We start from the raw sequence: 27,195 nt of genomic DNA on the forward strand, positions 1-27,195 counted from the left end.
TTTTAATAGGTGGAAAAGGCCAGGGAGAAAGAGAACTCAGCTCTTTGATAAAGGGTCATCCCTGGAGGAAAATGCAAAGAGAGAAACTATAGAGAAGGTAGACTGGGAACACCAAACAACAATGTATAAAAGTGAGATAGAGTTCACATAAATTGACATGGAATCCAACCAGTGCCATGTTGTGGAGTTGGTAAAAAGAAATAAGCTGCACTTCACTTTTAGAATTTATAACAGAAACGTGGAAGTCATGGGTAATGCTGCTGGTTAGATCTTCAACTAAGGAAGCCCAGGTGAAGGACCTTTAGAATGAAGTGGCAGGTGGAGGGATTTTATGCAGTGCACAGAATCACAGGGGACAACTTTGGTGATGATTTGAATGCTTGAGATGGGGTATTAGGGTCCAACCACAGCAGGTCCAGGAGTTCCCAGAGTCGGCGAAGAAGGAATAACACGGAGACAGTGTTCAGTCGATCATCATAGCCAGGTTCTCTTGCCAGGTTCTATCCAGGATCTCCAGCCAGGTTCTGTCCAGGTTCTCTTGCCATGTTCTCTTGCTAGGTTCTCCAGCCAGGTTCTCTGTCCAGGTTCTCCAGCCAGGTTCTGAGTTTTATTGTCTTGTTACATCTGTATTTATACCAGTTGATTTTAACCTTGTCCATTTCTATTCCAAAGGTTAGGGCGTTTATTATCTCCATTCAAAGGTTACTACTCTATTGTTCTATTAAGTTACAAGGAAGTAATTGAAGGAGATTTTCCTAAGTAAATATTATGTAGCATAAGCGTGATTGTTATAGGTAAAGTGATTAACTACCCACCTGGCACTTAGTAAAGAGGTTTTATTCCCTCCCTAACTCCAGGGAAAAATCCTCACCTGGGGAAACAACCTTTCTCGGGGAGTTGGTCTTGTTTAAAACACATAGCGTTAAGAGGAGGAGCAAACATATGCCATATACTCCAGGTCCCTTGAAACATAAGCTGTGCAGATGTTTCTTCCTGCAGCAACTGTGTCAAGCAGCAAGGGTGGACCGGCTTCCGGCAATGAGGAAAATATATGGAAAGACAAAATTGATACATAAGAGGCATACACAGGTCCCATTACCAATTAAAAACCAGGGATAGAATGGAAGAAAGCAGGAACCAAACAGAATGTAGGAACTAAAAAATCAGCTAGGAGATAGCAGCGCAAGGTCTAGAATGAAGCAAGAGAAACCTGAGGTGACAGATAAAGGGGATCTCACTCAGCACCTTCTTGTGTCCTGAGTACCTCATTTGCATCACCTTAGACCCTGCTGGGCCCTGAGGGAAAGACATAAAAATGTGAAGGAAAAGAATATGAACAAAGAAAGACACAGAAGGAAATGAATGCCAGTACATAGAAAAACTGAGGGAGACACAAAAGAAACTATGTAAAGAATGAGTAAAGAACAATGAATAAAAAACTGGTTCAGAGATGACCGAATAAAGAGAGAGAGCAGACAAATCAAGATATTGTTTTATTTGAGAGACAGTCATAGGTAAAAAGACACAAGGGGCTGTTCACAATACCATTGAGAAGTTAAGGTGTCCACAATGATCAAAAGGGCCCTGGAACATTCTCAGATAAAAATAGGCCTCCTATTGCTTCTTGGCCTTTTGACTAAGATCAGGTGTAATATCTATTTTTATCAGTTTAGTATCTGATACATCCTCTCTCTGAGGACAGTGTTGTGTGGGGTTGTATGGTGTCACCCCAATGAATTCAATTAAAAAGATAAATTTTTTTAAATGACCTCTTTCCAGATATCTAATTATTTCCATGACTTCAGTCACCATTTATGACCTATTGATTTCCAAATACACATCTCCAGCCCAGATCTGTCACCTATGCTCATTTGATCAAGTGCCTGAAGCTCTTGATGGGAAGATCTAATGAACATCTCTACTGGAGGCTGTATCAGTTATCTACTGCTGAGTGGCAAACAGTTCCAAAATGTAGTGATTAAAAAACAACCATGATTTTATTTGCCACTTCTGTCAATTCCAACTTTTACAAATCTCCTCTACTCTAATCCAGACCCCTTTCACTTCTCACTTCAGTATAGGAACAGTCTCCTGCTGGGCTCCTTTTTCCTATCTTGCTCCTTTCAGATCCATTCTTCACACTTCAGCTCAATGGACCTTTCAAAAATTCAAACAAGGTCTTATGGCTCTACTGTTTAAAACTCAATACCATCTTGTGGCCCTCCGTATTAGGTCAATACTGCATGCTGTGGGGATTAAAGGACGCTTACCACAGCTTCATATTTCCCCTTCCTTCATGCCACCTTCCCATTGAAAAAAACTCCTTTTAGTTACTTGAATTTGCCAAGCTCTCACAACTAAATCTCTGCCTTTACACATGTTTTTGGATAACAGTTTGGTATAATCTTTTAATGGTTTTATTTTTTAATGGATAACTTATATTATGGAATACTATACAGAAGTGAAAATAAATGTGCAAAGTAAATACAAATGACTTTAACACACATAATGTTGAAAAAAAATAAGTCAAATCCCCACAACTAAATGGCAGAGAAGCAGAGACATAAAGAAGACATGGTTCCATTTATACAAATTTATATAAAATATAGAACTGACAAACTTAATTATCTGTGATATTGAAAGTCAAAGTGATGGTTAACTTAAGCAAGATTGGTGGGAACAGTTAGTAACAGTCATCACTAAGAGGCTTCTGGGGTGTTGTCAATCTTCTATTACTTGACCAAAGTTATGGTTACTCAGATATTCTTCCTCTATAACAGTGGTTCTCAACTTTCCTAATGCCGCGACCCTTTAATACAATTCCTCATGTTGTGGTGACCCCCAATTTCATTGTTACAAATTGAACATAATTAAAGCATAGTGATTAATCACAAAAACAATATGTAATTATATATGTGTTTTCCAATGGTCTTAGGTGACCCCTGTGAAAGGGTCATTCAACCCCCAAAGGGGTCACCACCCACAGGTTGAGAACTGCTGCTCTATAATAATTCAAAATACATGATTTACCCATTTTTATCCATGTATGTTTACAGCAATTATTATTCTTATTTTTATAAAAGAAAATAAAAAATCATCGTCATCAAATAATGAGAAGAGTGAGTAAAAACAAAAAACAATGATAGTTAAGAGATGCATAAAGGAAAGACAGAGTTGAGCAGCTGAAAGGAGAGGGATGGAGGTAACTTTCCCTAGGGTGGAATTACAGGGAGAAGGGCTTGTTGATTGTAGTGAGGGTGCTCTCTCCCTTTGTGGGAGACAAATAAAATTATTCATTTATTATAATTTTGTTCAGGAGCAGAACTACCCAACCATGGAATCCAAATAAATTCCTGCTCTGTACGTCTGGTAGATATAAAGAAGGAAAAGCCATTTTTTAATACAAATGCTGAAAAGGAAACCCAAATATCTAACGTAATAGGTAAGACTGACTGAAAGAATGTGTGATATGAATCCCAAATACTGTAAGGGTCTGGCACATGTCACCAGGGTCCACCGAGGAGATTCAGGTGACCTTGGACGGAGGCAGGAGAAGAGGGAACCAGCACCTTAGCAGTGATTTTTAGCAGAAGAGGGTTCCTAGGAATTGAAAAAAAAATGCCAAAAAACTGAAATTGCAGATATAAGAATTGATGTCTGAGAAACTATTTCTAAAATAAGAGAGTAATGTATAGTAGTAGGAGATGAAGAAAAGAGAAAACAAAAGATTTTTAAAAAGAAAAAAATAATCAGAGCCAAGATACTTCTGAGAGGAAATGAGAAAGAAATGCATGAAGAAAAAAAGAGGTATAAAGAGATAACATCCCCAGAAAGACAGGCATAATTAAGGGAAATGGGCTGAGCCAAGAGGAAAGTGAAGTAAAATGAAAATGAAAAAGAGGTGGGATGAGGGTGGGGATTGGAGGTAGGCTGAGGATGGAGGTAGGAGGTAGAGTAAGGGTAGGGGGAAGAAGTGTGCTGCAGGATGGGCAAAGCTGCTCTCTGTGCATGAATTTCACCACCTTCTGGATAGGACTTGGAGCAAACTGCAGGTCGCACATTTGGGTACAGACCAGGGAGACCTGAGTTAACTTAGCTTCTCGTTATGGGGTTTTCTGTCCATGGGCTCCTTGGCCCCATCCTGAGACACTAAGGGGTTTTTCTCTCTGTGCAGTGATCAGCAGTGATGAAGATGAGTCTCCCAAAGCCTCTACCTCGGAACAAAGAAGGAGGCCTGGTAAGGAGGTGGGAGCTCAAGGTTGGGGCTGCAGGAACCTCAATTAAGTGCTACTGTTTCCTGAGGCATCAGTTCTGATTTATTCTGTACCACGGATCCAGTTTATCCTGCAATCCCATTCTCTGCTTCATTTTACCTTCACCTTTTTGGGAAATGCAGGAAGATAAGAAATAGATATATATAATTATTAAATATACATATACATTTTTTGAGGATGACATCTATTGATGGGTCCTAATAGTCAACATATGTACTCTATGTTGATAGTACAGTAGAAATAAGCTAGCACTAACTAGTTGTTATGACTATAAAGTGCTGGATTTCTACAGTAATTTCTATAGAGAAGAGAAATCTCATATTTCTTAATTGGACAGTCATGTTGTCATCTGATTACAAACTTTGAATCATGTCTGAAGGTAATTCATCCAGCTCTCTAGTGTTAGCAGAAATAAATACTTAAGTAAAGTATTCTGAAACCCAAAGTGGTGTTTTTTAGAGTTTTTCAGCAACTCATGATATATAGAGTGATTTTTCAAAGGATCTTTGCAAATAGTGTCTTAGTTTTTCCTTTATAACAGCCTTGAGGATTAAGCAGGAAGGACACTATTATCCTTGTTTCTGAATGAGAAAATGCAATCACATAAACCTTTCGGGGTCATCTACAAAGCCTCATGAAAATTAAGGGAAAGACAAGGCTACTGGATTCTGTGTTATTTCCTTTGTAAATTAGAGCTCGAAATGGTTAACAAAATGTTGTTTTCTCAATCCCATGAGCATCACAACTGGTCACAAACTACAGCTATTTAGTGCACAGACTGGTGGTTGGTTTCCCCTTCCTACTTTCTCAGAGAGCATTTAGGAAAACACACTAGGAAAAGATCTAAGAAAAAATAAAAATGTTACCTGGTCTTGAGGTTACAAATGATCAGTATTTCAAATAATATATATGTTCATTCCACTGATCACTAGATCTATCAAAGTAAAATGTAAATGTACTTCAGTTTTCAGGGAGTATGCATTCTAACTTATGTGTTAGTGTAAGCAAACTGCTCTAAAAGGCCATTTCGATATAGGTCTACATCTCAGACACAAGAGAACATTATTTCTCAGCCTTGTAAACAGTTCAAGTTGGTATACAGGAGGCTCTTTACCTTTAGCACAAGATTTCCAAGCTCTCCCCAAAAAGAAATAACAAATAAAGGAAGTGTGAAATGACAAGAGAAGGGGTAAGAGGCAGGAGAGAGGTATAGGAAAGTAAGGTTCAAACAGAGCAGAGGGGCTCTTTGCTAGTGACTTGTCTCTGTTCTAAGGACAAGGAATGGAGCATCACTAACCTACAAGGCAGGTGACTTAGAGGGACAGACCGGGTGGGCCTGTGTGTAGGCCATTGTATACATGGGTTTTCAAGATTTTTCAAGTTGTATTAGAGCAGTGGTCGGCAAACTGCGGCTCGCGAGCCACATGAGGCTCTTTGGCCCCTTGAGTGTGGCCATGAAGTTTCAATCGCACTGTACGTGCGCACCCGCACGTGGTATTTTGTGGAAGAGCCACACTCAAGGAGCCACAGTTTGCCGACCACTGTATAAGAAAATTTCCTGCTGAACCAGTTTCTTGGTCACATACTGAGACATCTAAAGAATCCTATTCTTTTTTGCACTGATCAATAACCTTGACTCCTTAGAATCAAATGAGGAAGGAGAGATCCAAGAAGCCACCTGCTCAGCACCTGAGATTGCACCACATTTAAGAATATTAGGATTGCATTCCTGGATGAAAAATATCCAGAGTCTAAACCCAGAGCTCTATTTCCTAATAAATCTTATTCTGACATTCTCCATATGCATTGATTCTATTACTTCCAGGGCACAATTTTCTGCTTTTAACTTGTTTGACCCTTTGGAATATGAAAGAGGGCAAAAAGGCATTATAAACTGTTGTTTAACTAGATGAGCCCAATCAATTGATATATTGAAAAGGTAGAAATAATACACTAGCAAATGACTGTCTTTTTTACTACACACTATCATATCTATTAGTGTGAAGAATTGAAATAATGTAGGTAGTCTTTACCAACATGCTTTATATTCTACAGAGCATAGTAAGCACAGCATTTCTGTATTTGTTGACAATATTGTCATTAGTCCCCAACTTAGAAAGTCTTCAAAGAATAATTCGTGCTGCTACTTAATTATTGACATAAAAATAGCTTCAGCCCAACTACTCTCAAACACAAATGATAGTTAAGTGGTGGGCTTACATTGTGATTTTTTCACAGGGCTTTTATGAATAAAGATTTATTTTGTTTTCACAAATATTTTAACTGGGAGATAGAGTAACTAAGTTATCCCCACATTATAGATGAGAAAACTGGAGATAGAAAGTGTAAGGGTCGGTTATAAATTCACATGGAGTATCAAAGGGAGAGCCCAGCATTATGACCCTGGGCACCAGAACTTGATTCAGTTGAAGAAAAGAGGAAAATGATCATCTCAACATCAATATTATCATAAATCCTATCTGCTATGTGACTTATCATAGAATTTGTAAGACTTTGTTGTACAAATAGCTGTTTCTTCCCTCCTACTTCACAGAGCCCCTGGATTTGAGAACATCACCCACATGCAGGAAAAGACTTTGGGAAAATGGTAAGAGTAAATAAAAATTCTTCATAGTTATAAATGAACAGTATTTTCTACAAAATATCCATTCTAACTTTTTTATGTCCTTCAAAGTAAAATATAAATTTGCTTTAATTTAGCTGGTTTGGATTTTAACTTTTGTATAAGTTAGGCTAATGACTATAACATATAAACACAAAGAGTCAAAGACTCAAACACAATAGAATTTGAATTTTTTCTCAAGTAAGCATTCTTAGGAGGATTAGATGGTGTGCAGGTGGGGCTCTATTTCACAAAGTCATTCTGGAAAGCAGCCATGGGGAGGTCTGCCTTCTTCAATACCAGATTTCCAAGACAGCCCTGAAAGAGGAGCAGAGCTAAAAATAAATGTGAACACAGATAAAAAGCAACAACAAATCCATAAAGAGACAAGTAAAAGAAGAAAGCAAATCCAGTATAAAAAAAAACAGAGGGTCAAGAGAAAGCAGAGATGCCCACTGGGATGAAATAGCTTAGTCCCAGGCTCAGGGGAGAAGGGGGATAAAATACTGACCTACAGGTCACATGAATGCAAAAGGCAGGTCATCGAGGTCTCAGGGAGGGTCATTCTAGCCTGGGTTTCCAGAGCTTCCCAGGTTTTTCCTCTCTAGGCTCCTTTTCATACACTGAGACCTTCAAAGGGACATTTGCTCTTTCTGCAGGGAGAAATCATGAAGAGTCTTCTGAGTCCAGTGCAGATGAGACGCCCCCGGCAATCAGGAGTTATACAATGAGAAGTGATCCTGATGAGGAGGGTGAGGACTGCCATTGCTGGGCTCCAGGACATCAGGAGCCTGAGCTCAAGTTTCCTGTTTCTCTGCGCACACACCATGGCCCAGGGAGCCCATTCCTGCCTTGGTCTCATGTAGCCACTTTAAAAACTGCAAAGAAAGGAAACATTATAATTCTGGCTTAACCAAAAAGGATGGCTCTTGTTGGATGGCAGTGAATCTTATTCCATGTTCTCAGACCTGTCATCATCCCCAGGTGTGGTGGATCACATTGTGATGTTCCCATACTCACCAGCTATTCTGCACAGAGCAGAGAAAGTGGGACAGGCAGCTACTGTTCAGTTTTGTCATAAACTTGTTCAAACCTCAATGGACTCTGGTCATACTCTCTATTGACAGAAGGAACAGCTTCTGGTTATTACCATCAAATCCCATTTACAACTTTTGTCCAATGACCCCCAATATGACATTGGCCTACAGAGTGATAGTTTTTGAAATAGCTTCATAATTATAGGGAATCACAAATGTGATAAATAGTTTACATAGGCTCATGGTAGCTAAGTCCAGATTCACTGCCAAATTAGTTAGCTGCCAGCCTATGAAAAAATGTTGGTTTTCTTTTTCTTAATTTTGTTTTATTGCTTAAAGTATTGCAAAGAGTATTACTTATGTCTCCTTTTTTTTTCTCCCCTTGACCTTCCCCTGGCCTCCCCTAGCCCCCAGTGTCTTGTGTCCATTGGTTATGCTTATATGCATGCATACCAGTCCTTCGGTTGATCTCTGTGGGTTTTCTAATACTACTTTTGCAAATGGGCTAAAGGATGTGGGTCTTTGCTCCACTTGGTATTGATGTCTTTCCTTTAGATGGGAAGAAACAGAAATAAAAATTATCCCGTCTTTATGTTCCAAAGCCTTCTACAATGTGAAGAGTCATAAGATTTAACTCTTTTCCTTATGGAGTACTAGTTGTGTTTTCCCTTATCTCCTAGATTCCCCAGATATTGGAAACCAATCTACTCTGAAGATGAGCAATAAGAAAAGACGTAAGAACAATCAAAACTCTTGATGTAACAAATTGCTTTCTTTGCTACAAAAGCTTCAGCCAATTTTTTGTTATATCCTTTATATTTAAAAAAGTTATTAGGATTTTAGGTGATACACATGATACATTTTGCATTGGATGGGCTGAGCTAATTGGTATAAAAGTTTAATGGCATTACGACCAATGCAAGTTTATGTTCTTCACTCAAATAAAGGACAAACTAGTTCTGAGGTGGAGGGATACTCTGCTCCACACGATCATTGAGGACGCGGCTGATAGAGGCCCTGACTTCTAGAAAATGTTGTTTCCATGGTTCCCCTGGAAAAAACAGAGTAGAAGTAGAAGTATCTACAGATAAGTGGAAGGTTAAGAAATGATGACAAAAGGAATTGCCTTCCATGGCAAAATTGTCCCTGACTTTGGGGATGGCTCACAGAGCTACCTTGACCAACAGGTCAGATGGAGCCACAGGGTGGCCTGGCAGTAGGAATGTTCCTACCCCTCTTACACAAGCTTTCTCTTTCCAATTTTTCTTTTGAAGATCCCATGCTGGGTTGGTTCCTAAGATGCAGACTGGGACTGTTATGGAATTTTATTTTTTTCTGCAGGGATCAACAGTGGTGACTCTTCAGAATTGAGTAATGGAGAAGATCCTCAGGAAACTTCTAGTTCAGCCCTCAGAAATGGGTCAGGTAACGAAGATTAAGATGCCAAGCCTTGGTCTTCGAATGTCAGGAATCTGAAATTAAAGCTACTGTTTCCAGATGCATTTTTCCTCTGAGCATCTTGAAGAACTTATACCCAGTTAATCCTGGCAACTCCTTTCAGCATTTTAGAAAATGGGAGGAGGCAGGAAATTATTACAAGCTCATGTTTAACAGGATGAGTCCTATTAATTAAATGTATATAATTATACATTGCTGTTTTAAAAGAAATAAATAGAAAAATGATAACACCTTTTTAAATACCTGCTATGTTGCCCATTAAGATCATAGATTATATTCGTTCACATTAATATCATTTGTAACGGTAAAAGAGAACTGGTCCTGCTATGTAATTATAGACAGAAATAAAAGCTTCAGACCAACCACTCTCAAACTTAGAACAGTTTGTAAAGATTTCCATCACAATGTGATTGGATTATATCGTGTTATTTTAAAGAAGTACTTTGGCAAATGAGATTTTACTTAGTCATCACAAAGTCTTTAAGACTTAGGCAGGCTAATTCTTTTGTTGTTGTTAATCCCCACCTGAGGGTACTTTTCCATTTGGTTTTTAGAAAGAGAGGAAGAGACAGAAACATTGATGTGAGAGAGAAACGGATTGGTTGCCTCCCACACCAAGGTACTGGAATCGAACCAGAACCCTCAGTCTGTGGGCCAAAGCTCTATCCACTGAGCCAAACTAGCTAGGGCTAGGCAGGCTAATTCTTTCTATCCCCGTTTTAGGATAAGGAAATTGATGTAAAAGTTTATAAGGGTCAAAAAGGATGAGTTTTGCATGTTGCAGGCAGGAAAATAAGGGCTATTTCAATATGATCAAAGTCCAAAGAGGAGGTACAAGGGACTTGGCATATTCACAAGGGAATGTATCAGTGCTTAATATAAGAAAACTTATTTAGCAAACAACAATAAATAAATATATACATATACATATATACGTGTGTGATGTATTGTTATAACCACCTATAATGGTGTAGATATTAACATATTAATATCTTGATGGAGAAGGAAATATGAAAATCATAAAGAATCAGAAAGGTAGAAATAGAGCCAACTATATGGTATACAAAACACCTAGAATAATAAAACTAGAAAGAATGGACAGAGAAATAAAAATAAACAGAGATTAACAGTGTCATTGATTTAAAAAGAGAAATCAAGGACAGAGAAGCTCACAAAATCGACAGGATGGAGACAGAAAGTATAAGGCAGAGCAATGAGCAAAAAAACTGAGAAGTAATAAGAAAATGTAGTATGGCTAGATAGAAAAAGAAACAGGTATCCATTGTATGCGAGGTGTAGTCATTGGAGTAGGTGTACTTTTCCCTGGCTCATCTGAGCGGTGAATGTAGTTCAGCATAACCACATTGAAGTGCATTCCTGGTCACCATGTACTGTGTGTTATTTTCTTACTTCCTGTCAGTGTCCAGTGTCCTGTCTTCAAATGAATAGAGGAAGAGGGTCAGAAGAGATGCCAGCCTGATAGACTGTGGTGGACAAGCCAATTGTGATACTACTTATCAGTTACTAGAGGCTCGGTGCACAAAAATGTGTGCACTCGGGGGAGGGGGGGTCCCTCAGCCCGGCCTGTGCCCTCTCGCAGTCTGGGACCCCTCAGGGGATGACCACCTGCTGGCTTAGGCCTGCTCCCCAGGGGATTGGGCCTAAGCTCACAATCACACATCCCTCTGGCAGCCCGGCAGCCCTCAGGGGATGTCCACTTGCCAGCGGGGAGCAGACCTAAGCTGCAGTCTGACATCCTTAGTGCTGCTGAGGAGGCAGGAGAGGCTCCCACCACCACCGCTGTACTGGAAGCCATCAGCCTGGCTTGTGGCTGAGCAGAGCTCCCCCATGTGGGAACATACTGACCACCAGGGGGCAGCTCCTGCATTGAGCATCTGCCCCCTGGTGGTCAATGTGTGTGTCATAGTGACCAGTCATTCCCAGTCTTTCTGCTGTTAGGGTCAATTTGCATATTATCCTTTTCCTATATAGGATAGAGGCCTGGTGCACGGGTGGGGGCCGGCTGGTTTGCCCTGAAGAGTGTCCTGGATCAGGGTGGGGGTCCCACTTGGGTGCCTGGCCAGCCAGGATGAGGGGCTGATGGCTGTTTTCAGGCTGGCCACACCCCCTTTAGGGTGGGGGTCCTCACTGGGGTGCCTGGCCAGTCTGGGTGAGGGGCTGAGTGCCGTTTTCAGGCTGGCCAGCGACTGAAGCTCCCAGCCTCTCTTTTTTTTTTTTCTTTTTTTTTTTTCTGAGATTTATTTACCTTCTATAATTGAAACATTGTTGCTGTCACTGGCAGTCCCAGCTCTGAGGCCGCAGCTGGCTGAAAGCAGGTATCTGGGGTTTGTTTAGCTTCTATAATTGAAATGTTGCTTTCGGGCTCAGAGCCAGGCCACAGCAGGCGGGGAACCTTGGCTTCCTCCATCACTGGAGCAAGCAAGCCTCATGTTCGCTTCAGCACTTCCTTCTTTTCCCTACCTCTCCCCAAAAACATTGCCTCACATGTGCACACAACTGAACACACACTCATATACAGACAGACTTGAGCACAGATTATGACTACAGCCTCCACTTTGCGGGAACCGACGAGAAAGAGGAGCAGGACTCCTGAATGGAGGGAGGGGACAATGAGTAGATAATGTGAGGAGAATGGAAAAGATAGGCTGAGGTCATCAAATGAAAAGGTATCTGAGTAAGTTTCAAGGTTTTCTAAGTGGACATGGGATCCAAATATCACCAGATGGGGATTTTGTGAGGCGAAGTAGGATGACTTTCAAGATATGTCTCAGAAGTTTGCCAGAAATCTATAATAATAAAAGCATAATATACTAATTAGACTGGACGACCTTCTGGATGAAGCCCAGGTCCAAGGTGCCAGAGGGAAGATGGTGCTGGCAGCTGGGGGAAGAAAGGCCTATTCTTGCACAAATTTCATGCATTGGGCCTCTAGTATGGTAAGAAATTTCATGACTGACAGACCTGCAATGCAGAAAGATCAGAGGAAACTGGCAAAAGAAATAGTGGTCAATAGAGAAGTCAGTGTCAAAAGAGCAGGCATTTGGTGATGATAAAAGTAGTAATCTGTAAGACTAAGCAGAACATTGATGAAGAAAATGTGAAGACAACGATTGCAATTATAAAAACAGCAAAAAGATCAAGATACGACAGAGAAGGAAGCTAAGAAGCAAAGAAGAACAAAAGGGAAGTGACAGTGGAAAGAGGATTACTTCAATAGTGAAACCATATCCAGAGGCAGAAGCATAGAAAATAGATGGGAATGAGATGTATATAGGGGGTAATCAATGGAGAGGAATTAGATGAGGCACAAAAAGAACTGTAGAGAAAGAGTTAAAATAAAAGAGAGAAATGATAGAGAAGATGGGGACAGTGGGAAAGGGAGAGAAGGGAGAGATGGAGAAATTGTGGGATCTGAGATGACCATAAGACAAAAGCAATGTCTGCACAAGGGGTGGTTCACACCAGCAGTAAGTTTTCAGAGTAAGGTGTCCCCAGGTATCCAAATGGTCTGTGTAACTCATCCAGATTACTAGAGATGTCACCAGGCATTTCACCCATTCTTATGGCTTTAATCACCATCCATAACCTAATGGTTCCTATACATGTCCAGTCCAGCCCTGTCTTCTAAGCTTCTAAACTCATTCATCCAACTGTCAGCAAGACCTCTGGTCAAGGCCTTAAAGGCCTTAGACTTCTCCTCTTAGATGTTTTCCCATTTGAAACTCAACTCTTCTAAAACTGAGCACATCATTTTTTTCCCTAAAACCAACACCTGCTCCCAGTGTTCTCCAGCTCTAAAACACACTATTAATTTACCAGTTCTTTAAAGTTCATATTCTCAGAGTCATCAGTATGACACTCTGTGACCTAACTCTATTAATTCTTCCTTTTAAATATCTCCAGGCTGTCCATGCATCTCCATCATCAAAGCTATCACTTTAATCAATGTCTATTATCACTTCTCACTGGAACTAGAGTGACAGGCTCCTGCTTGTCCTCCTGCTTTCAATTTTGTTCACAACAAATGTATTCTAAGTTATTTAGCTAAATTGGTCTTTCAAAAATGCAAATATGTCCATGCTGCTCTCCTACATAAAATCCATTGTCATTCACTTTCCTTTAGGATTAAGTTAAATTTCCTTTGTGTGGCCCCCAAAGCCACCTACCTTGAGGCTCCTGCCTCTTTCTCCATCGTTATCATTGCCACTAACTTTCCTACTTCATGTTCAGACATCCCTAAACTCCTCTTGGTTACTTGCAATCACTGAATGTAGACCTTTGCACATGCTTCTCCATCCACGTGGGGCTATTGTCTTGGTCCCTTTCCTCCATAATCTGGCTAGCTCCTGCTTCCATGATACATACTCTGGAAGGAGTCCCTTATCTCAGACTAAACTAGTTCTTCATTCTGTACCCTCCCCTCCTTCCAGAGTACTCTGTGTGATCTGTGTTCTAACATTCTTCAACTCTCAATATATTCACTTCTTTATGTTTCAATGTCATGGTTGCTCTTAAGCTGACAAGCACTGACACTTCAGTAGTCATATGTCCTGCACTGTTATCAGTGTTCGCCTCAGCACCTGGCACAAAACAGAAGCTTAACAAATGTGCTGAGCAAATGAAAATAATTGTTTACTCTCTGTATTCCAACATTTGGAAATTTGTCTGGCCAAAGTTAGCTTATTAGAGTATCTATATGGAATATTTACAAAAACTGTTTTAATAATTTAATTTTATATATGTGTGTATAGACATATAAATGTAATAGTATTTCTGGAAAAGAATAACATCACATAAAAATAAATACAAATATTTGTAAAAAATGTCATTAAGGAATGGATGGGAGAAGCACATAAAAAAATGGAAAGCCAAAGATGCAGATTTGAGGCAAAGAAAATCGAAGAAAAAAAAGATTGAAAGGAAGGGACAGAGATAATGAGGAACAACAATAGACAAAGATATTTCAGAGGTAGAGCCATTCTTTGATGTAGTGGGAAAGGAGGATGATTCAAGGCCAGGGGTGCAAATTAAAATTGCAAATTAAAGTTTTTTACAAATCATAACATAGGAGCAGAGCTCCAAGGACTTGGAAATCAGAAGTGTTCCTGTGTCGTGTGTTCACCAAGTGTTGTGCCAAGAGGCCAAGAAGCAAGGTCTGAATGTAGCCAAGCATCTGACATGATGGGTAAGGCCACCCAAGGATCTTGGGGTGGAGGTGATTCAGCAGATACTACAGACCCTTGGTATGTCAGTGATAGGTGATCAGGGCTCAAGGACAACATGAGGTATCTTACCAGCAGGGAGTAGGTCAGTTATGAAGGTGAGAGTCACAGGGCCCAGGCTGCAGGATGTCAGGAGTCTAAAATCAGAGTACCTGTTTCCTGCTGCCCTTGACTCTGAGGACACTTTGATAAGGAAGGGGTCCAATCCATGTGAGAATCTCATTCTCTACATTTGCTTGACTTGACGATTTTGAGAACAGCAAGAAGGCAGCAGATCATGATCACAAAATGGGTCCCATTGATTTTACATGGATTTATATTCTAGAAATACACTGATTTAAAAAAAAAACAACAGTATCTGGTGTACTATATTAGTGTATCAATACCAAAGTGTTGGATTTATATAGTTACTTCCACACTTCTTCATGGAGCAAAGAAAGCCAAGTATTCTGTTGGTAGATAATAGTGTCACTTGGTCACAACCTTGAAAAAAACCTCAAAAGACATAAAAATGGTCCTGTTATTTGTCAGGAAAAAGACCTCAGATAACTAATCTTAAAACCAACATATAATTTTAAAGGCTGCCCTCCAGCATACTATTGATTTAAATAGTGATTTCTCATTAACTTTTGCAAATAAGATCTTATTTAATATTCATTAAGAAATCCAAAGCCTGCCCGACTGGAATGGCTGGTTAAGCGTCGACCAATGAACCATGAGGTCCCCAATTCCATCACAAGTCCAATTGCAGGCTTAATCCTCAGTCCAGGGCGTGCAGGAGGCAGCCGATCGATGTCTCTCCCTCATCAATGCTTCTATCTCTCTATCCTTCTCCCTTTCTCTCTCTCTAAATTCAATAAAAACATTTTTTTAACCTAAAGCCTGAACAGGATAACTTTGCTACCTACCCATTTCATAAATGAGGAAACTGATGCATATAAGTCGTGAAGAGGGTTTTTTTTTTTCAAAGTCTCAGAGAAATCAAGACTTTAGATATCAATTTATATGTTTAATTCATTTACATACTCAGACATCCTTATAAACTCAAGCTTTCCACAATGTGAATTGTCATAAGATTTGTAATTTTTATTTATAAATTACAGTTCTCTGACCACCACCTGTTACTTTCTAGATACTATGGATATTGGAAGCAGTTCTATTTTGGAAAAACACAGTGGGAAACGAAGTAAGAGTGAATAAGAATTTACTTGATTTTTATGTTACAAATTAACTGGTTTTAAATGCTAACATTTATTATCATAATTTTCTACTAGAGCCTAGTGCATGAAAATTGATGCACTGGAGGGGTTGTACTTGAGCCCAGCCTGCCCCTTCTCACTGTCTGGGAGCCCTCAGGGACAGGAGGTGACCCAGGGATCAGGGGAAGGCAACGCCCCATCAAACCTCTGTTGCTGCCACTGCCGGCAGTGCAAGCCTCAGCCAGCCCTGGTTACCTGAGCCTCGGGCGGCCCTGGGTGACTGGGCAGCCACCATCTGAGGCTTGCCTGCACCTGGGGCCAGCCCTGGGCAGCTGGGCAGACACCATCCAAGGTTTGCCTGCACCTCAGGACAGCTCTGGGCTGCTGGGGGGCTGAGGGGACTGGGGGACTCCAAAGGCAGGCACACGGAGCGGGCCCAGCCTTGCCGAGCACCTGCCGCCCCGGCAGGTCTGAGAGGACTGGGTGCCACCATCTTGTGGCTGTGGGCACCGCCATCTTTGAGGGCAGGGCAGTCAATTAGCATATTTCCCCCCTTGTTGGCTGTGGGCACTGCCATCTTTGTGCCAGCATGAGGGTCAATTAGCATATTCCCTCTTTATTAGATAGGATACCTTTCATAAGGCAAAAAAAAAAAAAATGCCTTTTAAAGTAACTATGTTTTTTTCAAAATGCTCATGTCTTTATGTTGGTTTTTATTCTGATTTTGAAGTATATGTGGTTTATAAAAATTAGTGTATGTCATTCCAGAATTTCTCTATGCAGGTATTAGTACATTTTGGAATATAGTTTTATTTACCAAATAGGTTAATTTATCCATACCTCTCCTTTTCCTGCTTTTTAAAATTAATATGTAATACATAAACAATAAAAACATTTAATATTTTTAATAGCTATAATAAGTCTTATTTAAGTGCTTTAACATGCAATACTTTCATTTTTGCGGGTGAGCATTTTTTATTTTTTTAGTCATTTGTTTTACTTCTTTGTGGAACTCTTTGTCATGAAATGTTATGTCAGTGCTTTCTGTTATGGTGTTTGTCTTCTTGCTATGCTGAATTAATACAGAAATTCTTATATAATATATATTAAACATTCGTCATAAATGTTGCTGGTATGTTGTGCCGCTTGTTTTTGTTTATTTATTAATATAATCTTGCCTGATAGAAGTTATAAATTTGTAGGTAGTCAAATTTCTCATATTTCTCTTTAATACTATCATATTTACAACAGCCATTTCTAGCTTAAGATTTTAAAAGTATTATTCTATATTTAATTCTAGGGTGTTTTAAATATTTGATCATTTTTCATGTATGAATCTATAATCCCTGAGTTTTGCTTCTTTGGTATATGTGAGATGGGAATCATTAAATATTCAATCCACTATTACATCGTGGTTTGAATCACCTCTTTGACCACACAGTGTCTTTACCTGTCTATCTACTAGTTTTTGTCCCTCGATTGAAGGACTTACAGAAAAGAAAGTTGATCCAGAGGTCCCACCATCTTGATGACTTACTGGGAGTGAATTTTTTTTAATATATTTTTATTTATTTCAGAGATGAAGGGAGAGGGATAGGGAGATAGAAACATCAATGAGAGAGAATCATTGACTGGCTGCCTTCTGCATGCCACCCACTGGGGATCGAGCCCACAATCCGGGCATGTGCCCTAGATTGGAATCAAACCCAGGACCTTTCAGTCTGCAGGCCAACACTCTATCCACTGAGCCAAACCAACTAGGGCAAAAATATTTTTTTTAAATAATATTTTATTGATAAAAAATGCTACCCATTATCTGGGCCTTCAGAGAGTCATAATCTTTTTGCAGGTGGAGGGTGCTGCCTCAGTGTTGGTGGCTGCTAACTGATTAGGACAGTGATGGCGAACCTATGACACGCGTGTCAGAGGTGACACGTGAACTCATTTTTTTGGTTGATATTTCTTTGTTAAATGGCATTTAAATATATAAAATAAATACCAAAAATATATATCTTTGTTTTACTATGGCTGCAAATATCAAAAAATTTCTATATGTGACACGGCACCAGAGTTAAGTTAGGGTTTTTCAAAATGCTGACATGCTGAGCTCAAAAGGTTCGCCATCACTGGATTAGGGTGGTGGTTGCAGAAGGCTGGAATGACTGTAGCAATTTAAAAAAATAAGACAACCATGAAGTTATTGAATCTTCCTTTTATAAATTATTTCTCTATACGATATGATGTTGTCTGATGCCATTTTACCCACAGTAGAACTTCTTTCAAAATTGGATTCAATCCTCTCAAACTTTGCCACTGCCTTATCAACTAATTTCTTTTACTATTGAAACCTTTTATTGTACTTCAAAAATTTTCACAGCTTCTTCCCCAGGAGTAGATTCCAACTCAAGGAACCACTTTTCTTTGCTCATCCATAAGAAGCAGTTCCTCATCTGTTGAAGATTTATCATGAGTTCTCGCCAGTTTGGTTCAGTGGATAGAGCATTGGACTGTGGATTAAAGGGTCCCGGGTTTGATTCCGGTCAAGGGCACGTACCTGGGTTGTAGGTTCCCCAGCCCTCGTTGGTGTGTGTGCAGGAGGAAACTAATCAATGTGTCACTCTCACATCAATGTTTCTTTCTGTCTCTCACTCTCCCTTCCACTCTCTCTCAAAAAAAAAAAAAAATCAATGGGAAAATAACCTCAAGTGAGGATTAACAACAACAAAAATTACCATGAGATTGCAGCAATTCAGTTACATCTTCAGATTCCACTTCTATTTCTAGTTCTCTTGCTATTTCCACCACATCTGCAATTACTTCATTCACTGAAGTCTTGAACCCCTCAAAGTCATCCATGATGGTTGGAGTCAACTTCTTCCAAATTCCCTGTTAATGTTGATATTTTGATCTCTTCCCATGAATCAAGAATGTTATTAATGGCATCTATAATGCTGAATCCTTTCCAGAAGATTTACTTTTATATAGCTGCCATAGATGATTATTTCATCAGAGGAATAAGCATCTATGGCAGCTATAGTCGTATGAAATGTATTTCTTAAATAATAAAACTTGGAAGTCAAAATTACTCCTTAATCCATGTGCTGCAAAATAGATATTGTTTTAGGCATGAAAGCAACATTAATGTCATTGTACATCTCCATTAGAGCTCTTGGGTGACCAAGTGCCTTATTGATGAACAGTAATATTTTAAAAGGAATTTTTTTCTGAGCAGTAGGCCTCAATGGTAGGCTTAGAATATTCAGTAAACCATGTTGTAGCCAAATATGCTGTCATCCAGGCTATTTTGTTGCATTTATAGAGCACAGCAGAGTAGATTTAGCATAATTCTTAAGGGCCCTGGTGTTTTCAAGATGGTAAATGAGCACTGGCTTCAGCTTAAAGTTACAGCTGCACTAATCCCTCACAGGAGAGTCAGCCTATCCTTTGAAGCCAGACACTGACTTCTCTTCTCTTTTTTCAATATAGAGCTGATTTTTCTATACTGAAAAATCTGTTGTTTATTGTAGTCACCTTCATTCATTATCTTAGCTTAGATCTTCTGGATAACTTCCTGCAGCTTCTTCATCAGCATTTGTTGCTTCACCTTGCACTGATATGTTATGGAGATGGCTTCCTTTCTTAAATCTCATGAACCAACCTCTGCTAGCTTTCAAGGCAAGCCTCTGAAGTCCAGGATGTACACTTTGCTGGTGATGTCTGAGATCTGTTGTTCCTTGATCTCCTTGACATTCCCTTTTATTTGCTGTCAGCTTCTTCCTGATTTCAGCTGCTCTTACATTTTCCTTATTGTGAATAAGGAAACCTCATATGACTATGCAAAAGCATACTGTAAACAACTGGTACTGTGTAAAGGTAGGTTGTTTTTGTTGCTATTATTGTTTTCAGTGTGATGGCAACCAAGATGGTGTATTGGTAACTGGAGATTTAGCCCCACAAAAGTTGAGTGAAGACAAAATAGCCATAGCCAGTTTGACAGAGTGCCAACCCTCGGACTGAAGGAAATCGGGTTCACTTCCGGGCAAGGGCATGTACCTTAGTTGCAGGCTCCATACCCAGTCAGGGCTAGTGCAGGAAGCAACCAATCAATGTGTCTCTCTCACATCAATGTTTCTCTCTCTTTGTCTCTCCCCTCCCTTCCACTCTATCCAAAAACCAATGAAAAAGTATCTTCCGGTGAGGATTAACAAAAAAACAAAACAAAAAAACTAGACAAAAATAAAATATTTGAAGGTTACTGACATATAAAGCTTGTAAATCTCTATTTATAATTCTAAATGATTATTTTATTTTCTGTTTAAAGGAAAAAAGAGAAGGCACATAAGTAAAAAAACCAGTCCCCAAAAAGGTAAGAACAAATATGAGGATTCACACCTGTGAGCTTACTACAGACCTAGTCTTCTTGCCAGATCCTGTCTTTGCCATAGCCCCAAAATAGCCTATGGCAGTGGTCAGCAAACTCATTAGTCAACAGAGCCAAATATCAACAGTACAACGATTGAAATTCCTTTTGAGAGCCAAATTTTTTAAACTTAAACTATATAGGTAGGTACATTGTTATTAACTTAATTAGGGTACTCCTAAGGCTTAGGAAGAGCCACACTCAAGGGGCCAAAGAGCCACATGTGGCTCGCGAGCCACAGTTTGCTGACCAAGCAAACTTCATAGCTAATAGATTATTTAGACTACAGATTGAATTATTGTAACAAAGAGACCCCAAAATACAGTGGCCTAAATCACATAATTTGTTTCTCTTTCATCAAACAGGTAGGAAGAATCTGCCTATTTCTTCTGAGTATTTCTGCCACCTTGATATATATATAAATATATATATATGTATATATATATATATATAATATATACTATATATATATATTATATATATATATATGTATATATATATATATATATATCAAGAGTCCCAGTGCACAAAAATTTGTGCACTCGAAGGGGAGGGTCCCTCAGCCTGGCCTGTGCCCTCTCGCAGTCTGGGAACTCTCGGGGGATGACCACCTGCTGGCTTAGGCCTGCTCCCCAGGGGATTGGGCCTAAGCTCACAATCACACATCCCTCTGGCAGCCCGGCAGTCCTCGGGGGATGTCCACTTGCCAGCAGGGAGCAGACCTAAGCTGCAGTCTGACATCCTTAGTGCTGCTGAGGAGGCAGGAGAGGCTCCCACCACCACTGCTGTACTGGAAGCCATCAGCCTGGCTTGTGGCTGAGCAGAGCTCCCCCATGTGGGAGCACACTGACCACCAAGGGTTAGCTCCTGCATTGAGCATCTGCCCCCTGGTGGTCAGTGTGTGTGTCATAGTGACCAGTCATTCCCAGTTTCTGCTGTTAGGGTCAGTTTGCATATTACCCCTTTACTATATAAGATAGAGGCCTGGTGCACGGGTGGGGGCCGGCTGGTTTGCCCTGAAGGGTGTCCCGGATCAGGGTGGGGATCCTGCTTGGGTGTCTGGGCCAGCCTGGGTGAGGGGCTGATGGCTGTTTTCAGGCTGGCCACACCCCCTTTAGGGTAGGGGTCCCCACTGGGGGGCCTGGCCAGTCTGGGTGAGGGGCTGAGTGCTGTTTTCAGGCTGGCTGGCGACTGAAGCTCCCAGCCTCTCCTCTTTTTCTTTTTTTTTTATTCTGAGATTTATTTACCTTCTATAATTGAAACTTTGTTGCCGTCACTGGAGCTGAGAGCCGGGCTCTTGCTCACTCCAGCTCTGAGGCCATGGCCTGCTGAAAGCAGGTATCTGGGGTTTGTTTAGCTTCTATAATTGAAACTTTGTTCCTTTTGGGCTCAGAGCTGGGCTGTGGCAGGCGGGGAACCTTGGCTTCCTCCATCACTGGAGCAAGCAAGCCTCCTGCTCGCTTCAGCTGCGTGGCTGCCAGCGCCATCTTGGTTGGGTTAATTTGCATATCGTGCTGATTAGCCAATGGGAGGCGTAGCGAAAGTATGGTCAATTACCATGTTTGTCTATTATTAGATAGGATTATGTTCCATACATGAATATATATATTCATGTAAGGCACATAATAAGCATGTGTTAACTGTTAGCTCTCATTATTATTATTCTCAGTGTTCCTTGAGATGCAAATTAAACTCTGTCTTAAATTCTTTTTATAATTAATGTTGGTATAAATAAATTAGGATTAATGTGAGGGTAAAGAAAATGAATCTAAAATTAAACTTGCTTAAACATTTAAGGCTTGGTAAATATAAGGCTATGGGTTATATATTTTTCTTTATATGTTGGACTCTTGAAAAGTTACAGTAAAATGGAATGTTTAAAAAGCACTATTATATACAATGTGACTTCTCACAGTGTCTGTTTTTATTTTTATTTTTTTCAGTGAGAAGCAGAGGCCGAGATAGAATCCAGTCTCTGAATAACAGAGTCCCAAGGAAAAGAAGCAAACCAAAAGGTAAAATTCTTAAAGATGGATACATTTTCAATTACAAAACATCTAAATTCTCATGCTATATTCTTTACTTTAAGTAACAAACCTATTTCCCTAATCACTTTATGTAATTATACTAACTGTTGACGAATAGATCAGATTTAGTCAATTCCAAAATTCATCAGGGATTGAAAGATAACACTGCAAACAAGTAACTTGGTAATGAATCCACAAACAGAATCCAGGGCCCAGGGGCCATGGCAGGGCCAGGTCTGCTAAATTGCTAACGTTCTGACTGGAAATACAGCTGGGGTGTTTTTCTAAAACACTACTATTTGCAATGCAATTTTATAAACAAGAGACATTTATGTTATTTTTCCTCCCTAGGGATAAAAGCAGTCAACACCAGGCCTTTGAAAAGAAGCAGAAAAAGAGGTAAAAAGAAGTGATTAATATACTTTTAGTAATTAAGCATCTAAATTTTACATGCCCAGGTTGTGAGCTCAATCCTCAGTGGTGAACATGCAGGAGGCAGCCTATCAATATCAATGATTCTCTTTCATCAGTGATGTTCCTCGCTCTCCCTCTTCCCTTCTTCTCTGAAATCAATAAAAATATATATTTTTAAAAGACTTTCAACCCCTACTTCAGCAGAATCAGAGCCAGTGCCCCACCCCAAGGATGTACAGAGGCCCTCTTCCTGGGCAATCTGCAGTTTCTTCTAGGAGCACCCTGCCCTGATTCACAGAGTGAAAGCCATACAGAAAGTTCACATGGAAGAGAAGTGAAACAAGGCAGAGAGCAAGGAGGGAAGGCAGACACTATTCCTGCTAAGTTCCCCACTGTCATCCTGTTCTCTGTTCCCCCAGTGTGGCCTCAGATGGGGAGACAACTAAAAGATGAGGGGTTTTCTTTCCATCCACATAATTCCAAGCAATAATATGGCTAGAAATCTTCCTTAAAAACAGGAGAAAAATCATTGTGCAATAGGTAGTTGTGGCCAACAAGCTTGGGAATTCAGGTCCTTCACATGAGGCTATTATGCAGGATTTCAGAGAACAGAAATGCAGGATGACATTATCATTGTGTGTCTAACCTGCCATAAAAGGAAAACGTTGTTCATGGGGAAACTCCCTCCACTACATTTTGATTTATAAAAGAAGGCTCTAAAGATGGGTGAGAAGAATGAGGGCGCAGTTAGAAGAAAGTGAAATGAAAATAATAATAACAGTAATGCTTCCTTGCAGTTCCAAGAATTCCCAGAGATAAACATATGAACTTCAATCGCTCTATACTTCCCGTGACCTGTGGTCCAGCAAAGGGAGAATTACATAAAGAGAAAATGAAACAAGGTAAGTTTCCTGGTCTTCTAGGCTTTTCAACTGGAAACTATCCATGTGGATCTTATATTGTTCAGGGGCTAGACACCTGTGTCAGGGTCTCCGAGACCATCCAACGCTTGGTGCTTTACTAAGAGGACTCACAGGACTCAGCATGTAGTCTAACTCATTGCTCTGGTTTATCAAGCTGACACAAAGCAAAATCAGCAAAGGCAAAAGCACATGGGACAAAGCCCAAAGGCAACAGGTGCCAGTTTCCGAAGGCCCTCTCCCAGTGGAGTCACACAGGACACGTTTAATTCTCCAGCAGCAACTCATAACAACACATGTGAGATGTTGTCTATCAGGGAAGCTGCCCTGGCCTAGGAGTCACGGGGTTTTTACCAGGAGTTAGCCACATAGGTACACTTTACCTCGCATCTGCCAAAATTCCAGACGTCCAGAAAGAAAGCAAGTTGCCCCATGGGAACAGTGGGACCCCTCCCAAAATCCAGGCTTTCAGATGTCAGCCAAGGATCAGCCTTGGAAGCAGACATTTCTAAAGGTAGTTGTCTCAGGTTTGCTCTCTTAGGTCTTTCCTGCACAGCATCTCAAATAGACTGGAGGAAAGATGACATTTCCTCACTTTTAAAATTCATAAACATTAGCCTACCAGGCCATCTTTCCTTTCCCCCAAGGAAAAGGTCCCTATAATGCCCATCCAGCACCCAACCCCAGAACAAGTGCTTCAATATCAGGGTAGAAATGTACACATTTGAGAAATACAACAACAACTTCACAGTCCCATTCCCGGCAACACCTGTACCACCTTTTTTTAAAAATATATTTTATTGATTTTTCACAGAGCGGAAGGGAGAGGGATAGAGAGTTAAAAACATCAATGAGATAGGAATATCGATCAGCTGCCTCCTGCACACCTCCTACTGGGGATGTGCCCGCAACCAAGGTACATGCCCTTGGCCGGAATCAAACCTGGGACCTTTCAGTCGGCAGGTCGATGCTCTACCCACCGAGCCAAACTGGTTAGGGCACCTGTACCACCTTATGCTAGCCAGGAGCACAGATTTTAGAATCAGGATACCTGGCTTCAAGTTTCAGCTATATCAAGAGTGTCTGTTGCAACTGGACTAAGCCATTCTTCTCTCTCATCCTAAACTCCTCCTCTACAAAATGGGAATAGTACTAAAACTTGCTTCACCATATTATTATGAGGGGAAAAATGGAATAACAGATATAAAATAACTTGCAAATTATAATTGTTAAAGTAGAGCACAAATGTTTGGCAGCCAGGATTGATTCCCCCTCCCAAAATAGAGTTCTTTAGACATCAACAAGTATAAATGTGTGCCCTATGACTATATTGCATATGAGTAATTTAACTTTTCCTACCACATAACATTTCCATAATTACTTTCCACATAAAATAGCCATGAATCCAAAATATGAGAAATAATTGCTGCCATTAACTGGATTATCAACATTGCACAAGACTAGACAGATGTGGCTGTGGTGACAGCTGCCACTTGGCCACCTATGTGCCCTCATCTGCCCTCTCTGAAATTCAGCCTGGCTCTATCCTGAGTCTCAGAGAAGGGATGGGAAAGAATCCTCGTCTTTTTTTTTTTAAGAGTCATACTTTTTTTTCTCTCTCTCTTGAATATAATTAAATACTTTTTAAAAGAAAATGTTAGTAATAATTATTGCCCTTCTCATTGCACAGTAAAGGAAAGTGTGCACGCATGGCAGGAAGTCCCTTCTACCACCGCCCATCAGGTTGTTGTGGGGCCCCTGAGAGGGAACTCAGCTCTTCTGGGTTGCTGATTCTAAGCCCAAAATGGGTGGTAGGAGGCCAAGTTCTAGGGTTTTCACAGTCAGGGACACTCCCTGGTAACAAAGGGAACTCAACCTGTCTTGCCCGGTCTCACAGGAATCTCAGCAAAGTGTATAAAGACAAATGATGGGAAGCAGCTCACCCTCAAGGAATTTGAAATTGAAGGAAACCACAAAAGGTCCAAGAATTGGAGGCTGAGTGTGCGCTGCGGTGGATATCCCCTGAAATACCTGATTAAGGTATCCTAATGACAAAGGGCTTCCATTAAGGATGGAGTGTCATAGTTCACAAACTCTAAGCTTTATCGATGTTCAGAAAACCATCATGACTTCCTTTGTGCAGGTCACAATGCATGCTATTACAAATATACCACTCCAGTGTTATCTTGGCCAGTTTATCACAGTGTAATTCTAAGTACATGAACTCTTCTCCCTTTGAAGGTAGACAGTAATTGTGGCCTTGACTCTGTCACTAGTAGTTGCCACTGTGTAATATGGTCACAGGAAAATAATTTAAATTGGGGAATGGGGGGCAGGGAAGGCCATCTTAGGCTCTGGGGACCAATAAAGTAGCATAATAATGTATCTGGGAGGCACTGGAAATACCAAGCTCAAAATAGTAGAAAAAGTACAGAAGTACAAAGAGGACACAAAGACTCCTTACAGCATTAATCTCATTTCTCTTTCAGAAAGGATTTCTACCAGACCCGCCAAGAATAAGAAAGGTAATTATCGCATGACTTTCTGCCTATATCTCACCTATAATATTGTTGATTTTCCATTTCTCTGGCCTTATTCTATGGCTCCTAACTTCATTAATTCTAGTAAAATTTGATTTATAATATGGGGATTTTTGCACTTGCTGCTTTCAAACATTGCAGTGTCAGAGACCAGAACTTCTTTAAGCATTAAAACATAAGAGATAGAGGTGAGACTAATCCTTTAAAATAGATAATGAGACAGAGCTGACCTTATATGATTGTTTCAACTTCATTGTCTAGCATGGAAGAATAACTCATGGGGTGGGGTGGGGTTCTAGGACACCCAGAGATGCAGGCAGTTATATGGCCACCTCTTTGGTCATTATGCCTTGGGTCCACTAGGTGGTTTCTCTATGGCCTCTCTGCCCTAGCTAAATGTAAGAGCTGAGGTAGTCATTGCCCCAGGCTGAAAAAAGGCCCAGTCATTTCACAGATACCCAAGGTCAATGCAAGCCCTTGGGATTCAGGAGACAGTGGAGAGGTAATCACCTTCAAGAAAAGATGCAGAACTGGGACTTTTTACCCATTTTATCTTTAGCACTGTGTCCCAGGAGAGCTTCAGAAGGCCGTGGAGTCTGCAGAAACATTTCTTTGGCACCCAGGACTCTGGGCCCTGAGGTCACTGGGCGCTGTGGGTGATGAGTCCTCAGTCTGAGTCTCTCATTTAAGTTCCCACTCCATCTGTGAAAACCAGGGCCAGCCTCCCTCCCTACATGGCTTCACAAAAGCCACCTTGGATCTAAGATCCACAGAATGGAATTTGCATTGGGCCAAACCATCACTGACACATAATTTAATGTTTTTTATTCTCCAATTAGATATATAGACTCACAAAAGGAGATGTAAAGCAAAGGGAAGGCATGAATCCTTTGCATAAAAAATATGCTCAAATGTGTGGTTAATGAAAACTCGTATTCAATATTGTCACTCGATCTTTCTCTGTTTTCTATAGATAGTACCAGATTCTCACAGTGATAACATTATTGACCCATATGTAAGTATTGCCACCTGTAACCCCA

At 40.4% G+C, this 27,195-nt stretch overlaps 1 protein-coding gene across 1 annotated transcript in view; it reads left to right on the plus strand.

Moving 5' to 3' along the window:
- The window catches only part of LOC308522142 (nuclear autoantigen Sp-100-like), a 63,449-nt gene that overhangs the window by 27,500 nt on the left and 8,754 nt on the right, over positions 1–27,195 (plus strand). The window contains exons 8-22 of the mRNA XM_081095356.1: positions 3,317–3,442; positions 4,175–4,237; positions 6,829–6,882; positions 7,557–7,649; positions 8,615–8,668; positions 9,276–9,359; positions 14,482–14,598; positions 15,768–15,821; positions 20,156–20,200; positions 22,198–22,269; positions 22,633–22,680; positions 23,493–23,597; positions 25,513–25,655; positions 26,105–26,140; positions 27,129–27,170. Of these exons, the coding sequence (XP_080951482.1) occupies positions 3,317–3,442; positions 4,175–4,237; positions 6,829–6,882; positions 7,557–7,649; positions 8,615–8,668; positions 9,276–9,359; positions 14,482–14,598; positions 15,768–15,821; positions 20,156–20,200; positions 22,198–22,269; positions 22,633–22,680; positions 23,493–23,597; positions 25,513–25,655; positions 26,105–26,140; positions 27,129–27,170 (1,136 nt within the window). The remainder of the gene's footprint in view (positions 1–3,316; positions 3,443–4,174; positions 4,238–6,828; positions 6,883–7,556; positions 7,650–8,614; positions 8,669–9,275; positions 9,360–14,481; positions 14,599–15,767; positions 15,822–20,155; positions 20,201–22,197; positions 22,270–22,632; positions 22,681–23,492; positions 23,598–25,512; positions 25,656–26,104; positions 26,141–27,128; positions 27,171–27,195) is intronic.

The sequence above is a fragment of the Myotis nattereri genome (assembly GCF_964212035.1).
Source record: "Myotis nattereri genome assembly, chromosome: 7".
NCBI lineage: Eukaryota > Metazoa > Chordata > Mammalia > Chiroptera > Vespertilionidae > Myotis > Myotis nattereri.